This window comes from Mus musculus, chromosome 14 (assembly GCF_000001635.26).
Source record: "Mus musculus strain C57BL/6J chromosome 14, GRCm38.p6 C57BL/6J".
Classification (NCBI taxonomy): Eukaryota; Metazoa; Chordata; class Mammalia; order Rodentia; family Muridae; genus Mus; species Mus musculus.
Window position 1 is genome coordinate 76006411 of NC_000080.6, and position 17515 is coordinate 76023925.

At 43.7% G+C, this 17515-nt stretch overlaps 1 protein-coding gene and 1 long non-coding RNA gene across 2 annotated transcripts in view; one reads left to right on the top strand and one right to left on the bottom strand.

The window, feature by feature from the left end:
- Gtf2f2 (general transcription factor IIF, polypeptide 2) overlaps positions 1-4455 on the bottom strand; it is a 113938-nt gene extending 109483 nt beyond the window's left edge. Inside the window, exons 1-2 of the mRNA NM_026816.3 lie at positions 4270-4455; positions 1295-1368 (exon numbers count right to left, since the gene is read on the bottom strand). Coding sequence (NP_081092.1) covers positions 1295-1368; positions 4270-4335 — 140 coding nt within the window. The 5' untranslated portion in view covers positions 4336-4455. The remainder of the gene's footprint in view (positions 1-1294; positions 1369-4269) is intronic.
- Positions 4336-5702, top strand: Gm36429. Its single transcript, XR_383601.2, has 2 exons — positions 4336-4673; positions 5500-5702. It is a non-coding gene; the product is annotated as a predicted gene, 36429 (long non-coding RNA).
- The last annotated feature ends 11813 nt before the right edge of the window (positions 5703-17515 follow it).

Here is a 17515-nt window from a genome sequence, read left to right on the forward strand (position 1 = left end):
CAATGAAGTACTAGGCTTGAGAATCTCAGTGGAGTTGGATTAAAAGTAGCTAGACAAGGGCTGGGAAGACAGTCTAACAGTCAAGAGTACTAGCTGCTCTTCCAGACGACCTGGGTTCAATTTCCAGCATCCTCACAGTGCTTAACTACTGTCTATAACTCCAGTTCCAAGAGATCAGATGCCTTCTTCTGGTCTCTTCAAGTACCAGGCAAACAGTTAGTGCATAGATATACATACCAGCAAAAACCTCGTATGTATAAAATAATCTTTTTTAAGTGAATGGATGAAGTCAGGCATGGTGGCGCACGCCTTTAATCCCAGCACTCAGGAGGCAGAGGCATGCAGATCTCTGAGTTCAGGGCCACCCTGACCTACATACAGAGCAAGTACCAGGACACCTAGAGCTACATAGACTTGAAAAAAAAACTAAACTAAACAAACAAACAAATGAAGTGACTGGATACGGGATAAAGAAGCCGCCCCGTGAGAACATGGAGAATCTGGGTTCAATCTCTCTCATAGAACACAAAGTCTCAGGCACACTAGACGCTCCCTATGTCCTTCCATAGCCCTTTAACCAGGAACGACAATGGCAAAGTCCATCCATCAAAGTACTTTCTAGGGCTGGAGAGATGGCCCAGCAGTTAAGAGCACTAACTGCTCTTCCAGAGGTTCTGAGGTTCAATTCCCAGCAACCATATGGTGGCTCACAACCAAATGTAATGAGACCTGACGCCCTCTTCTGCTGTGTCTGAGGACAACTACAGTGTACTTACATATAATAATAAATAAATCTTCGGGATGGAGCGAGCAGAGGTCCTGAATTCAATTCCCAGCAACCACATGATGGCTCACAACCATCTGTACAGCTACAGTGTACTCATGTACATAAAATAAATAAATAAAATTTTTAAAAAAGTACTTTCTAGGTATGCACACCTAACCCAAGCACACCTCTGCACACCACGAACAGATAGAAGGATGGGGAAACCGTATCATCTGCTCCTTCACTACCAGTAAGCTTCCCCAATAAATTTAGCTTTATAGTCACACTACTTATCACACATGCACAAGCCTGTCTCCTCACAGAATATATAGATATCCCATAACCTGCTTTAACATGCCCAATAACTCTCACCTTCTAAGTAAATTCTCTAAGAATGTAATCACATTCAAAAGCCATTATAAACATTTTTAAAAACAGCTTTAAAAAATGTATAGTTTATGTGCTATACATATATACTAACTATATGTGTGTACATAGTATATTTATATAAATATATAAATAACTTACTTGGCAATCCTCAGTTTCCCAACTTCACCTCTTCCAGAGGCTTTTGCCCATTGCTGGGACAAATATTTAGGAACCTAAAATAAAGCAAAACATTTCACAGATGCTGTACCCAGAGATCAAATACCTTCCCCGGGGTTATACAATTAGTAAATGACAGAGCACGATTCAAGGCCAAGCCATCTCAAGGGATTTTGTTCTTAACCATAAAAATACTATGTCTAAAACCAGAAACAGAAAAACAGAAGTAACCGGAGGTTAAATTCTAAGATGGAAAAATATATTAATTCTCTAATAAATAATCTGCCTCTGTTCTTCACATAAGTAGTTTAGACCTTTCAGCTATCCTGTTATGAGAAGCAAAGAAGAGACTTTAATAAAACACGAAGCATATGTGTTGTGGAGAATAAGTATTCACTGACTGTCAGTTGTCAGCATTAGTTCTCGTAGTAATCTTGGAATAACAATGTGATCACAATGAATTCAGACTGAGACATAGGTGTTGGGGCTGCAAAGGGGAGACAAGGAAGTCTAGCAAGATTATGGGGGGGGTACAGTACTTTGATTACAGTTAAAGTTTTTTTAAAAAAGGAGTAAAAAAGGCTGATTGTATGTTCATGATATTAACTTAGTAGACTACCAAAGTGTGTCAGGTGATAGGCCTGAGGCTGGAAAAGAGGAAGGTTGAGGAGACAATTCTGTCAGACTCCTTGTAGACTTTCTATCCCCTCCACCCACTCATCCCCTCAATCACTCTTCAAAGTACTCTCCCTTGTCTACAGATATGAAAACCGAATCTAAGGCTAGTGATACAACTCAGAAATAAAGCTAGGTGAGACTGTGGACAATGTATCTCAAAATACCATATGGACTTTTTAATGGTTTTGCTATTTAAGTCTGATAAGGGCTGGAAAGATGGTTCAGCTTTAAAGCACTGACTGTTCTTCCAGAGGACCTGGGTTCAATTCCCAGTACCCACATGGCAGCTCATAACCAGCCATACCTGTAATACCAGAGGATCCAATGCCCTCTTCTGGTTTCTGGGTCTTACAACATTCCCCTGACTCAATGTAGACCAGGCTAACTTCTCAAGTACTAAGATTAAAGGTGTGCACACCACAGTCCTGTCTATTTGGTAGCTCTCCTTTATCTAAGATATATATCTGTGTATTTATCTAACATAAATACTCAAGCACAGGTGCTCTAACACACACCTAGGTGGGAGAATTACCATGAGTTTATGGCCAGCCTGGGCTACACAGAGACTTCCAGGCCAGCCTGAACTAAGAAAGGTAGAGAGAGAGAGGGAGAGATGAAGAGAGAGGGAGAGAAGGGAAGGGAAAGGAAAGGAGAGAATAGGTTTTCGTTTTTCCTGTTACTTATAACCCTTTGCTGTATTCTCTGTTTTAGTCAGACTTAGTCACTGTGACCAAATATCTGACAGAAACAATTTAAGATTTATTTTGCACTGGGTATCTCAGTTTCTATCTGTCATGGTGGGAAAAACAAGGAAAAGTGCTGCAGCTCACTCCACAGTGGCCATGATATAGAGGAGATACAGAGAGGGCCAGGGCAGCCCTAAGAACATACAGCCAGAATCTACTTCTTCCAACTAGGCCCCGCCCCACTACCTTTCACTACCTCCCAGAGAAGTCACATTATAAATCCACCAACAGAGTAACTAATCCCTTAATTAGATCATAGCCCTGTGACCTACTTTGCCTCCAGAAACAGCACCAGAAACACCCAGAGGTGTGTTTCATTAATCGCCCGCCGATGAAACTGACAGGACTAACTCCTACCCACTTTAGTTTGTGTCTCTTTGACATACAGCCTTTTCTTTTTCTTTTTGGTTTTTCGAGACAGGGTTTCTCTGTATAGCTCTGGCTGTCCTGGAACTCACTCACCTGCCTCTCCCTCCCGAGTGCTGGAATTAAAGGCGTGTGCCTTTTCAATTTCTTATATTCATCACATATTGGAAAAGTAATATGTGCCAAACACTAATCAAAGTGCAAAGAAAGTGACTTGGGGGTAGGGGCATCAACAATAGATACAGACAGGTACAAAGGAGCACTAGAAACTGTTCAGGGGTTTGAAGAACTTAACATAGTCTGCTGTGCTGGCAAACGACGAGAGCTGTTTCAGAGAAAAGGACAGGAAGAAACACTTTGTCTTGATGAGAACTCAGCCATGGACTTAAAACACTCATTACAAAGATAAACCATTTAAAAAACAAGTTTGGGAAACTTTCATGATCCCATTTAAATATGGTTTTTCAGAATGAGATTCCCCACAGAGCCTCCCACCCCATATAAAAAAAAGTGACCCGAATAGATGGCGACCACTGGGGCAAACGAGGTCTGCCGCATGACCACTTAAAACATTTACTGCTGGTTGGTTTCATGAATCCTAAACTCGCTCTTTAAAAACACGAAGTCAACAACTTCTCTTTGAATTCAGAACTTCTAGGTCTTTCGAAGGCTCCAATTGAATTACCAACCCAGGCAACACTAGCCGTGTAAAGCGACAGGAGTCTACATGGCGAGTTCCAGGCTAGCCAAGTCTACACAGAGAGATTGTTTCAAAACAACAGAGTACACAGGGACCAGCTCCACTTTGTGGTCCAGAAAACTGTACGGAATATCTATTCAAGTAATTTATACACGTTCATAACTAAAGTTAACCTTACCAAAAAGAAAACCGCAAGGACTTTTCCGACCTGGGGTAAATGTACTGCCCACTCGGGGACCACCGGGTCAGGACTCCAGGAAGGCCAGGTCTTGGCGGTAAAGAGAGTTAGTTCCATGGTGGGCGGATGAAATTGAGAGACGGCCTGAAAGACGCCCTGTGTCCCCTAAAGTAACTTCTCCAACCTGCAAACGGACGCAACAGCGACCCGCTTCTCAGAACAGCGGTGGCCCGAGCAAGACGGACCCAGAACTTTCGGAAGCGCCCCGCGGGGCTCGCGTCTCACTCACCTTGACCAGCCACACGCCGGTGTTCTGTTTGGCGCCCGTCAGATCGAGTTCCCCGCGCTCCGCCATGAGCTTGTCGCGTGAGGAGGCGTGCAGTGCGCGCACAAGCAGTGGTCCCGGCGCTGAAAGGCAGAGAGCGACAGTCCAGAGCCGGCCAAGGGAGTAAGTAGACCGCGAAAAGCCGGCGTCGCACACAGCCCGGGAACCAGGAACTTAGATGAGAAGAACACGCCGCCGAATGAAGAACTGCGCCTGCGCACGACTACGTCAGGACAGCGCGCCGAGAGGGACAAACTTCCTGCTCCGGCAATTTCCTAGATGGGCGTGACTCCCGGCAACGTGCAATCTTGGGATTCGAGTGCTGGGAAAGGAAGAGCCTAATCCTGAACCGTGCGTTTACAGCAAAGGTGACAAAGTGGAAAGATTAAGGTTTAGACAGACAAAAGCTGTGTGTATTTATACCCAACCCTAGATAAAGAAGCTAGGCATTTTAAGGACAGACTTGGGGGTAAAAAAAGTCACTTTCTTGGCCCAATTAACATTGGCACAAGTGGGCACTAGAGTACAAGTGAGTATGCTGGACACATGCCTTTTCGAGGCATAAAAATCAATTCACACCGTGCAAGCAGCATACACTCTTTCAGACGCCGAAACCTGAATGCCATCTAATTGAGTTGGTAAGACCCACCATGTAAGAAACAGATCTGATTATCCAACTGCCCTGCTTAAACAGTTTCCGGTTGCAGGATATTGGATCACATTATGAGCCCTGAGATTGTGAACTGGAAGAATCTGTTAATAACTGTGGCTCAGCCTTTGATCCTAGAACTTTCTGTTTACTGTAAACAAGTATAGGTAGCCTGGCTCACCCCTACCTAGCGCGCACATTAATCCAAGAGCTAAATAAAGTCAACCCTAGATCAGGCGGCAGAGCAAGTAGCCAGCTGACAAGAGAGTGAACATGAGCAAGAGAAAGGAGAGAGTTTGAGGTGAAGGGTATTTAAGAGTGCATGAAGGAGAAGGGGCTTTTCCTTCTGAGAAGTCGGTGGAGTGGGAAGGTCAGCTGAGTACTTTTTCTGCCTCTCAGAGTTAGCAGGCTTTCACCGCAGCTTCTAGCTCCTGAGTCTTCATTTGGTAATTTCCTCCCCCACTTGCCTTTGGAATGAAATTCTACCCTGTGCTTCAACTGAGTCCTTTGGGTTTGATCCTTCCTATACTCTCTGTTCCACACAGGATTCCACACCAAGCCCATCCACCTGCTTGAAGACTCCAGGACCTTCCTCTTACCATTTCAGAGCCTCTTTCAAACCAATTCCTGTGCCTTAGATGCCCTGCTTTCCCTGATCTTTACACTGGCCCTGTCCTTTGGCAAACTTCTACTTATAAACACAGACAAGTGGAAATGAAATAAAGACCACACAGAAAAGAGAGTCCCCCTAGATAAAGTTCTGTTTCCCCATATGATAGTGTGTGATGCTTAACGCTGTACCATGAGAGGCGTGTTTATCTTTGTTTTCTACACTACTGACTGAACTCCTAGACAAAAGTACTGTTTTTGCCCCAGATTTGCTGAAGCAGAATGGACAAATACAAAATAGTGTTTTATTCATTTTATATGCACAGCACCCAGCACAGTGTTTGACATACTGTGGGATGTCAGTAGGCTTTGGTTGAATGAACATTTGCTGAAGAGAAACAAGCAGTAAGGTATTGGAAGAATGGCAAGTAATTTATTGAATCACACACCAGAGCTATGCACAAAACTGCAGAGAGTCTATATCTGTGCAGCATAAGGGCTGGGAAAACTGTCAGGTCTCTGAGATCTGCTGGCAAAACTAATGTGATGGAAAAGACCAGGCACTCATTGGAAAGAAAAGTTGCATTCTCTTATAACAGCTTGGAAACAGGCCTAAAGTGTTAAAAGGTGAGCCTATGAGAAGTGCTTTAGTCTTGGTTCAAGTATATGTGAGAAGAACACAAAGGAGCCTGGCACACCCCAGGAATGGCTTTAAAGATAAAGTATTTACATTGAACATACACAGGTAAACCGTCCAACTTAACAAAGCTCATGGCTATAATGGCTCAGAGATATAATGGTTTAGATAAGATATCTCCTCATAGACCACTGTTACAGGATATTTGAACCTGTTTCTAGTTGTGGTGTGGCTCAGCCCTTAGTATGCACCTGTAATCCCTCTGGCTGGAATACAGGCAAACCCTTAGATTCACCTTTAATCTCAAACAATGAAGGTAAAGTTAATTTGGTGGAGGAAGTAGCCATGCTTGGAAGTGATGTCTAAATGGGTGGCAGACAAGGTGATGAGTCAGAGAATGGTCTGACAGAATAGGATATAGCCAACTCTCACAGGGAGAGAGAGGAGAGGGAAGCTACTTCAGGGAGAGACAGGCAGCTCAGGAAGAAGAGAGTACAGTACAGGATACAGTGGAGCTCGTGAGAGCAGTAAGTAGAGTCGGGAGGGAGAGTGGAGCAGAGAGAGGGAGAAGGAGGCAGTGTTACCAGGAGAGTTTTTACAGAGACAGATTGAAGAGAGAACAGGCTGGACACAGGTAAAGACACAACAAGCAAGAGAATGAGAAGGAGCCAGAAGATTAGAAAAGATTTCTAGAGATATTTTGAAGCAAAACAGATCAATTAGAGGCCAAGAGAAAAGCCAGATTGAATCAGTCAGCTGGGAGAGTAGTTTTGAGCCAGAACATCGGAGTTGAACCAGCCAGTCAGGGCTCAGAAAAAAACTAGAAAGGGTGATCTCACCCAGCAGCAAGTCTCAAAGGCTGAAAACACTCTAGGCCCAGGTAAGATTGTATGGAGGCCAGAGGCTCCCTAGACCTAGGCTAGCAGATGGAGGCAGTAAGCCGCCCAGACAGCAATTACAACAGGAGAATAAAAGTTATGTTTACAGACCATGCATTTGATGCTTGGTCCCCAGTTTGTGGATGTTTGGAGAAGCTTAGAAAGTTTAGCAATGCTGAAGTAAGTATGTCCCTTGGGTCAGGCTTCGAGGTTTCAAAATCTCACATGATTTTGAGTGTACTCTTTCAGCTTCCGGCTTGCAGTCTGAAGTTGTGAGCCCTCAGTTCTCAACTTCCAGTTTCAGTCACCTGGCTGCTATCTGCTCCCACCATTACGGTCTCTGGAACTGTAAGCCCAAAAGAAAGTCATTCTTCAATAAGTGTCTTTGATCATGGTGTTTTATCACAGCCATGGGAAAGTAACTACTACAGACTTGGTACCAGGAAGTGGGTTATTACTTATCCAAATGGAAACCCTAAGTCAACCTTTTCTCCTGTAAGTTGCCTTGGCCACTGTTTTATCACAGAAACAGAAAAGTAACTGTTTTGTTGGATCAATCCACACAGGGGGTCCCCCTGCCACACTGAGATGATCTTTGCTAAGATGGAACAAACTGTTCCTAAGCCAGAAGAGGAGGTTTCACAGAAGAAAAAAAAAATCATCCCGGAACTGAAGAAACAAACACTTATGGTATGGGAATAAATTCGGCATACAATAAATGCAATTAAAAGAAAAAAAGATTAGGAATTTAGCTTTGAATTTTAGGTTATGTGAAATGAAGTGTGTGTGTGTGTGTGTGTGAGAGAGAGAGAGAGAGAGAGAGAGAGAGAGAGAGAGAGAGAGAGAGATTACAGCTACTAAGAGGTGATAAGTGGCTAAAGAAGCCTTACAGAACAAAAAGGAAAATAAAGGTCTTGAAAATGATTATAGGTACAAAATGGAAAACAGTATTCAGCACTTCTGTCTTACAGATTTACGTGGGCAACCACAAAGTGACAGTCACTGGACCAGATGCTTCACCATGCTGGCATTATTAGGTGTCAGACACTTGGCTGGGTACTTTGTTGGCATTGTCCTTCTGAGTCCTCATGAGGATTTGCTCCAGTGGGTGCCATTTGTTAGTCTTCACCTGGACTCCATAATCATTAAAGTCGAAATTTCTAAGAGCTGAGTCCATGTCCCAGTTGTGACCCCCACCCCCACCCCTGACACACACACACAAAGCATTTGAATACCAAGGTAATAAAATCAGGAAACTCTAAAATTCTTTATTTCCCCAGATAATTGACCAGTGAAATTCCTATCAAAAAAAATTTTAAGATGAAACTATGTCACAGGAGGGAAAGCCCAAGACTCACTCTGGCTGCAGGTCTTCGAAGCGATCTTTAGAGTGCTTAGACTAAGCTGTGACCCCGTTCAAGCATGTCCAGCCTCTGAACATCGCAGCATGACATTGTCACTTAACAAAGTTCATACTTCAGATATCCAATAAAAAAAATCCACAAAAAGTTTCCTCATGACGCTTAAAGCAAATTACAACTCAGTGCTGAAGCAGAATCAGTTTCTAAGGTGAATGAGGCCTCCATGTTAGGACAGATCGGATAAGGCACAGATTCTGGTTCACACTCACGGCAATCCTACCTACTTAAAAGGTAGAAATAGAATCCTCCTGACTCTTCTAGAGTGGCTGGAACGGGAACAAATCCCAACCTCCACAGCCACTACCAAGCATGTTTCATACTAGGCGAGAGCTCTCAATGTCCAGGGCCTGGACACAGGGCAGCAAGATTCTCCATGGGACATTCTACAAATAACCACCGAGCTATAACTGAGGCGAGTGAATCCAGGATTTCCAGGCACGCGTCTGGAAAGTTTACTGGCAGTTTACTTATTTGCATTACTGAGAATAATTCTTCTAATCTGACCTTGTGAGAATTCATTAGAGCCGGGGCAGGGTGCAAGGTCTGAGGCATGACAGGAAGCGACCAGGAGTTTTTCTCTGTTTTTGTTTGACATACAGCTAGAGTTCCCCTGTGCCTTGTAAATCCAGACCAGTTCAGTTCTGTCAGGTGGCCATTACAGTGTGCGTGGCAAAGCCTTTAATAAAGATGTTACAAGGGAGTTGAAGGAATTACAGTGGCATTAACAGGTGGCTGAGCCCACTCAAATTAGGTCCTTGACTCTCACCCACAGTCCTGGTGCCTCTCCAGGTGTAAAGGCTCTTTGTTCAACCGGACTTGAGCACATCTTAGCTAGAGGGACCATCACTTTGAGGAAAGTTGATATCTCTGCCTCCCTCTTTTCAAATGTCCACTATAAAGTACTTTAAAAAATTAGAATTTTTTTTTTTTTTTGAGACAGGGTTTCTCTGTATAGCCCTGGCTGTCCTGGAACTCACTTTGTAGACCAGGCTGGCCTCGAACTCAGAAATCCGCCTGCCTCTGCCTCCTGAGTGCTGGGATTAAAGGTGTGCGCCACCACGCCCTGCTAGCTTTTTTTTTTTTTTTTTTTTTTTTTTTAAAGACAGGGTCTTTGCTGGCCCAAAACTCATTTTCTATACCAGGCTTGCCTGGAACTCACAGAGATCTGCCTGCCTCTACCTCCTAAATACTGGAATTGAAGGCTTGCCCTGCTAAATCATTCTTTATAGACAGATTTATTATTCATTAGCCAGTAGTAGAAATACTATTCAAAAAAATTACAACTAAAAACTGGCAACGTGGTGCATACTCATAATCTCTTCACTTGTGAAGTTGAGGCAGGAGGATCTCCTTGAGTTCAAGACCAGCCTGGGCTACATAACAAGATTGTGTCTCAAAATAAAAACTATACATGAATATGAAGGTGTGGATGTAATTCAGTTGGTGAAGGGCTAGCCTTGCATACACAAAGCCTTTAGATCCCCAGCTATGCATAAAACTGGATGTGGCACAGGCCCATCATCTCAGCATTTGGGAGGTGGAGACAGGAGGATTAGAAATTGAGTCATTTTCAACCACGTAGAGAGTTCTAGCCAGCCTGGTTCAAGACTCTGTCAAAAAAAAAAAAAAAAAAAAAAAAAGATAATTATTCTATTTTCCCACATTAGTGAAGTCATAGATAATTTTGCTTCTGTATCTCATAACATCTTTGCAGAATGATTCCTGTCTTCTAGTCAACCCTAGTGTGTGCCCCAACCCCCCACCCCAATCTCTCCTCCTCTCTCCTCTCCACCCACCTCTTCTGAAAGAAGCCAGAAGATTTGGAAATACTACACCAGGGTTCTGCCCCTGAGCCGAGCGATCACCCTCCCGGAAGGCATGTTCCTGGTTTTTACCATTGTGCGCTCACAAAGAGTATGCTTTCTCAACCAGTTCTGGATTGTTGAACACAGAGCATCAACTTAGGAGCGAGCATACTTTCAGGTTGTCTTAGGGTTTCCATGGCTATGAAGAGACACCATGACCACAAGCAACTCTTATGAAGGCAAGCATTTATTTGGGGCTGGCTAACTATACCATGAGATGCATATTTACATGGATATCTTTGTTTTCTACACTGCTAAATGAACTCCTAGACAAAAATTAGGGGCTGATGCACTGAGCTTGTGTTTAACATAATTTATTTAATGGTGCGTGTTCTGAGAAGAGAAAATACCTCACAAACCCCAGGGTGGAAAGTCCCTGCGTGTTAGTGTCTGCGGCACTCAGCATACACCACTGGCAGGACGTGATGAACTGGAGGCAAAGTTGGGACAGACCACTGACAGGAGAGGAAGGAGAAGCCAGAACGGGCAAAACCTTGGAGGGGGTGTTCAAAGAACAGGTAAACTGGAAGGAAAATTTAAAGTTTGAGTATAAAATAATCAAATGTCTTTTTTTTTTTCCTTTTAATTTTAATTTTTGAACAAGGTCTTTCTGTATAGCTCAGCTGGCCTCAAACTCATGACTTCCTGCCTCAACCTCCAAAATGCTGGCCCGAGAGGAATGAACCACCATGTCTAGTTCCCGGTTTATGTTCTGTGGGTGTGTTCATAGTGCGTGCGTGCGTGTGTGTGTGTGTGTGTGTGTGTGTGTGTGTGTGTGTTAATTACAGGTGCCATGGAACTTGTATGGAAGTCAAAGGATAACTTGTAGGGAGGTTCTCCCTTTCCACCATGTAAATGCCTCTCTACCCACTATGCTATCAGACCAGCCCGAGGGACATCACTGTGCTATATAAGTGGGAATGGCTTGTGTTGAGAAAAGTAATAGTGGAGAAAATAAGAGAAATAGATGAGTCCAGAAACAAAGCAGAGATAGACTTTGTGGAATGGATTAAGTCTTTGTGATTCTTAGCTATGCCGCAAAACCAGACCATCTACCAAGCAACAACTCAGTGCAAGGAAACAAATAGGAACATTTTCCTTTTGGAAAATAAACAGGACTCTGCATGTATTTTGCCTGATGAATGACAGGAGTCCATTGAGTTAGTCCTGGTAAGTGCCTTGGGTCTGATGTAACATATGGCTACCGTGGCCTGCAAGAAGCCGCCTTTCTCAGCGAGTCAATTTAATTGCCCGTTAGGGATTACTGTGGGAATACTGTGTTAAATAAAGCATGAGAAAATTTAATTTGTCATCGCTGTAATAAAATACAATTTATTTCTTTATATAATTTATCAAAACATTTAAATCATACTTTCTCTATAAAATGAAATTAGAGTTAGGAAACAGTACTGAAACACTTGATCAAAAGCATTCAGATAAAAATTACAAATAACAGCAAGTCTTAAAATACCATATTAGACAGATGGATCCTCATTGGCGTTCAGCTCTTCAAGCCAGGGAGGCCATGCGTGCTGAATATCAATGAGGAGTCATGTCCACATTTCCCTAAGAGCAAAACTAGGACTTTCCCCTTTTAAAGCCCAGACTTCCTACCCAAACTCCTACCAAATACAGAAACATCAGGGGCTCTACAGGCATGACACTCACCCGTCTTTGGTGTAAACAGTTGAGCTGCCGTGGTGACTCTGCCACACAGCCTGTTGAAGGCCTGTGGAACTTCCAGCTTCTTCTTATACCAGTCCCAGTGTGCCGACCTAGCTGCGTGGTGGATCACACTGTCTGCATTTTGCCAGCCAGCAGGAAAAGGTGAAGGAGGAAAAGACCATTCATTATTGTGATCAAAACTTTTGAATAGCTTTTTAAAGAGGTATTTCCTTATTTGTGTATGGGTGTGTATATCCTGTTTATCTCACTTGAGCGCAGATGTGCATGCCTATGTACATGGGAGGAGCCAGAAGACGAAATCAGGGGTTCTCTCCCATATTTCTCTCCAGTATTTCTTTGAGGCAGCATCTCTCCCTAAACTTGGACCTCATTTTCCCCTGAGCTGGGATGGAGGCTACCAAGCTCCAGCAATCCTCCTTTCTCTTCCTGTCATTAGGGACTTGAGCCACAGGTGTTTGTGGGACACAGGGTTTGTACGTCTGGGGATATGGACTCCAGTGTTCACAATTGGGCAGCAAAGGCTCTTAACCCCTGAGCATCTTTTCCATTCCTAAGAATAATAATATTTTCAGTCTGTTTGACTGGGCTCTAAACAAATTCCAGACATCCGCTCTCTTCCCTGCTCACTTCCCTCACCTCCTTCCCTCTCCCCCACTTTTCCCTTCCCATCTCCGCACTACTTGCCCTCTTCCTCACCCCCACTGTTCTTGTCTGGTTTACTTGTCTTGTGTGTTTTTCTATATCACCAATCTTTCAATTGGATCTCTAGAGTATCCTGTTTCTTGTATTTTCTAAGTGATCGTTAGATCTCCAAGCATGATGGGATTCAGCTCTGACTTTGACGGGCTGGGAGGGGAAAGACAGTTTGCTTCACACATAGTCTTCTGCACTGCCGAGCATGAGGGGTGTGACCGCTGGGTTTCACTCTTCTTACAGTGATGTTAGTTGTCATGGCTTGAATCAGAGATGTCCTCCACAGACTCATGCTGTTTGGGAGGCCGTGAGGCCTTTAGGGAGTGGGGGCTTAGCTGGTGGAAGCAGGCTACCGTTCCCAATACTCGTTCTGCTTCCTAGCCTGCCGTGATATGAGGAGCCTTCCCACATGCTTCCATGACCATGACTCCAATGTTTCCTTCATATTGTGATAGACTGAAACCTCTGAAACTAGGAGCCAAAATAAGTCTTTACTCAAGCTGTTTCTGTCAGGTGTTCTGATCACAGCAGCACAAAAGTAAGTAACCACTAATGATACCACAGCCGTGGATGAGTGTTGACTAGACCCAGTAATTCATCGTGAGTCGCCAAGTTGTTGTCTTGTGATTTTGTCATGCTTTCTGTAGAGAAACTTTCATCTCATTCTTGTGAGATGCAGCATTGCATGAGGACCTGAGTAGAGGCAATGAGAGCCTTTACTCATAAAGAGAAGTGGTTGGCCAACGGACCTTGGATTTGAATGTTGTATCCTCATGTGCATACGCACACACACACATACACACTCACACACACACAAACACACAATCACGATCTTGAGGGGCTAGAGACATGACCCCATGGTTAAAAGTACTTGCTACTGTTTCAGAGAACCCAGGTTCAATTCCCAGCGCCCATCTGACAGCTTACAACCACCCATAATTCTAGTCCCAGGGGATCCTAAGCCTCTGGTCTCTGCAGGTACCAGGCTCACATGTCGTATCTGTGTATGTATATATGTGTGTGTACAATGTCAACACCTATGCACATAAAAAATAAGCAACCTTTAATAAAAAATTTTCAAATGCATCTTGATCAGTGGGAAGAGACAGGAGAGGGTAATGGGGCGGGGAATTATGATTGAAATACCTTTGAATATGGCATAATGAAAGCCACTAATATGGGTGATTAATATATGATAAAGTGCTTTAAAAAACTACATGCCACATACACACAACATACATAATACACACACTGCACCATACACAGCACACACACCATATAACACACACACACACACACACACACACACACACACACCATCCCACATCATCCATCAGGGAAAACCTCCAAAACCCATTGAAGCTGAAGCCTCAGAAAAGTCATTTGGTTGATTGCCAAATTGTTTTGATGCCTAGCGACAACAGCTTTCTGTGGTACTCGCCTGGCAAGCCTCTGGAGGGAGAGGGATCATCTTTCTTCTGGGATTGCTAAAATGAGACAATCAGGTGCCAGGTACTTGCAGTTAGAATATACATTTAATTCTGTGGACAGACAGCTCACTGGGGGCTGGTAACTACCTGGGCTGGGTTAAAAGTCTTTGCTCTGTAACTTGTTCCCCATCGGGACACATCGGTGTGATCTCTCAGCACCAGGACATTCACGTTACTCTTGGGAGAACAGAGTGATCGGGATGGAGGGACTCCTGAGAAGAGAAGCAATTAGTAAAGTTTCTGCTCCACCGCAATTGATTTTTCTGGTTTCGAGGCTTAGATTCAGCTATGGCAGGAGCGAAAGCCTTTAGCAGTCACCACTTTATATTCTTTTGTTCCTCTGATCTCCTCTCTAATAAGATACTCAGAAGTTGCCTATTTCCTAAGTCTAGAGAGCATACATGCATCACATTTGAAAATTGATTTTGTTTTAGTGAGTCTTTTATAATTCTTCCCAGCCGTGCCAGACCTTGGGCAACCAACGCTCAGCTGTGAGAGAGAAGCTAATTGCTTCCCCTCGGGTCAAGCATCTTCTTTGTAAATCATGAATCCAGTAGCCACTCAAAACCCCCGAGAAGAAACTGACTGTTAGTCTTACAAGAGGTATAAATTGAGCTTTTTAAACATTTAACTCTAATGCAAATTTGTTTTCAATCGATTTTTTTTCCCTCTTTTCTCTTAACTTGTCCAGAAGGAAATAATTGCTGTGAATATTTAGGCCCAGCTTCTTCATTATCATTGTAGACTTGAAGCTTCCTTCCCAGAATCCCTTAGAAGCTAAAACACATCTTTCTCCCTCCTTTTAACATAAAGGATAAATCACTGGGGATTTTCCAAAGCAGCCTGATGATCCGGACTTCTGTGCTAAGGCTAGCATGTGTTAGAGAGACAACTGTGAAGATTTAAATTCCCTTCTCTAGCTGGGTGGATTTAGGTAGGACCCTCTTGGGAAAGAAGGCAGACAGAGCAAATAGGCTGCACCTGCCTTAGCACTGTTGGGATTGAGATGAACCTCTCTAGATGTTATTTTTAATTCCACCAAACAAGAGAAACAAAGACTACAAAGCTGTATTTGTGCTGGGGGAACGTTAAGACATGCGCAGTCAGATCCTCCAGTTACCATGCATTTTCCAGAGGACTCCTGTTGTTCTGGGTAGCTTGATTATCGTAGAGGGATTTTTTGTTTGTTTTGTTTTGTTTTTTGAGAGAGTATCTTATGTAGCCCAGACGGGCCTTCAACTCAATGTATAACTGAGGGTGACCTTGAACTCCTGATTCCCGTGCCTCCACTTCCTGAATGCTGCAATTATAGACAAGCTCTAGGTCATTGGTGTCACATGGTCTGTTTCGCATGGTGCGGGAGAGCTTAGTTGGGGCTTCAAGCGTGCTAGACAAGGCCTCTGCAAACTGAGTTACATCTCAGCACATCAGTGGGTTTAAAATATGTCTCAAGCCCTTTCTTCAAAAAATATGAGGTCAGGTTTCCCCCTGCCGGGATGGCATTTCAAACAGAATGCAGTGATAGTGACGTCATGAGACTTCCAAGAGTCTGTCATAAGAGGGTGGCTTTCTACCAGATTCTATCTCAGGTCACTTCCTGCAGGGGGTTGCAATTGGAGGAAGAACTGGGCTCTGAAGACAAATGTCTTAGTAGGGTTGCTTAACCTTGAAGTTTTTCTTGGTGCATAAACAAATTACAAATGGCAAGATTTAGAGTTTTAGAGGTTGAGTTTATGTGTTTGCTTGCGTTTCAAGCCCTGTGTTTGTCAGCTCGGAGGATAAAACGTTTGTCACTGTGACTGGCTTATTCCAAGAGGAGAAACAGTACTAATTTGTAACACATCAATCCCTAGATGAAAATCAAGGAGTCGGAGGGCTCTGTTGATGAGGTCTTCTTTGTCTGCAGCAGCTTCAACTGAAAGAGAAGGGTCAGTGTACCCACCCACCCACCTACCCACCCTCCCAAGAAGCCAACCACAGACACAGGCCTGACACATTCTTACTAGGGATGTACTTGTTTAAGCAACCCAGTGGTGCACACCTTTAATCCCAGCACTCAGGAGGCAGAGGCAGGTGGATCTCTGAGTTCGAAACCAGCTTGGACTACAGAGAAAGTTCCAGGACAGCCTACACAGAGAAATTCTCTCTCAAAGAAAGAAAAAGAAGAAAGAAAGAAAGAAAGAAAGAAAGAGAGAGAGGGAGGGAGGGAGGGAGGGAGGGAGGGAGGGAGGGAGGGAGGGAGGGAGGAAGGAAGGAAGGAAGAAGGAGAAGAAGAAGAAGAAAGAAAGAAAGAAAGAAAGAAAGAAAGAAAGAAAGAAAGAAAGAAAGAAAGAAAGAAAGGAAGGAAGGAAGAAAGGAAGAAAGGAGGGAGGAAGGGAGGGAAGGAAGGGGGGAGGAAGGAAGGAAGGAACCAACTGGATGGAAAGGAGCCCACTTGCTACCTCTCGGTAGCCAGCTCTTCAAGTAAACAACCTGAGAAGTAGCTCCTTGTATCTCAAGTTAAGTGTTTAGACGATTTCATCCATCAGGCTCAGAACAGAAACTAGCAGCAATCAGCAACTGTCAACAAAATTCACTAGAAAAAAAATATGACAGAGGGAGCCTTTATTTAAAAACAACTACAAAACGGGCAGTGTGGAAGCCAGAAAGACACAGACATAGCCTTCAGTATGAAAGGAAAATGTACCATTTGCAAAAGCCAAGAGAAATGGTCGCAAGGATGAGGCAAGGCTTTGTGAGATTTGGTTTGGTTTTATGAGACAGGGTTTTCCTCTCTAACCCAGACTGACCTAGAACTGGCCATGTAGCCCAGGCTGGCCTTGAACTCATGGCAGTCCTCTCACCTCAGCCCTCCAAGCACAGGAAGTACAAGCATGGACTGTCCCACCCTTAGGACATGGCCTTTTAAACTTAATTTTTTTTGTTTTAATCTATTTTTATGTTAGCTAGGTATAATGTGTGCTGTGTTTGTGTACTCAGGAGCACGTGGAGGCCAGAGGAGGGTGCCAGCTCCTCTGGAGCTAAAGTTACAGGCCATTATGAACAACCCACAAGGGCAATGGGAAGCAAACTGAGGTCCCAGAGAAAGACAGTAAGGGTTCTTCACTGCCGAGCCATCTCTTCAGCTCTCTTGACACCTTTAGGCTCAAGACACTTTCTTGTAAGCTCAGATGTATAGATATATGAAACAAAGCAAACATTCCCAGATAATAAATTGTACAGAAGTTAATATCCAGATGATTGTTTGATATACAAATGATCTTACCATGCATCAAAGAAAAC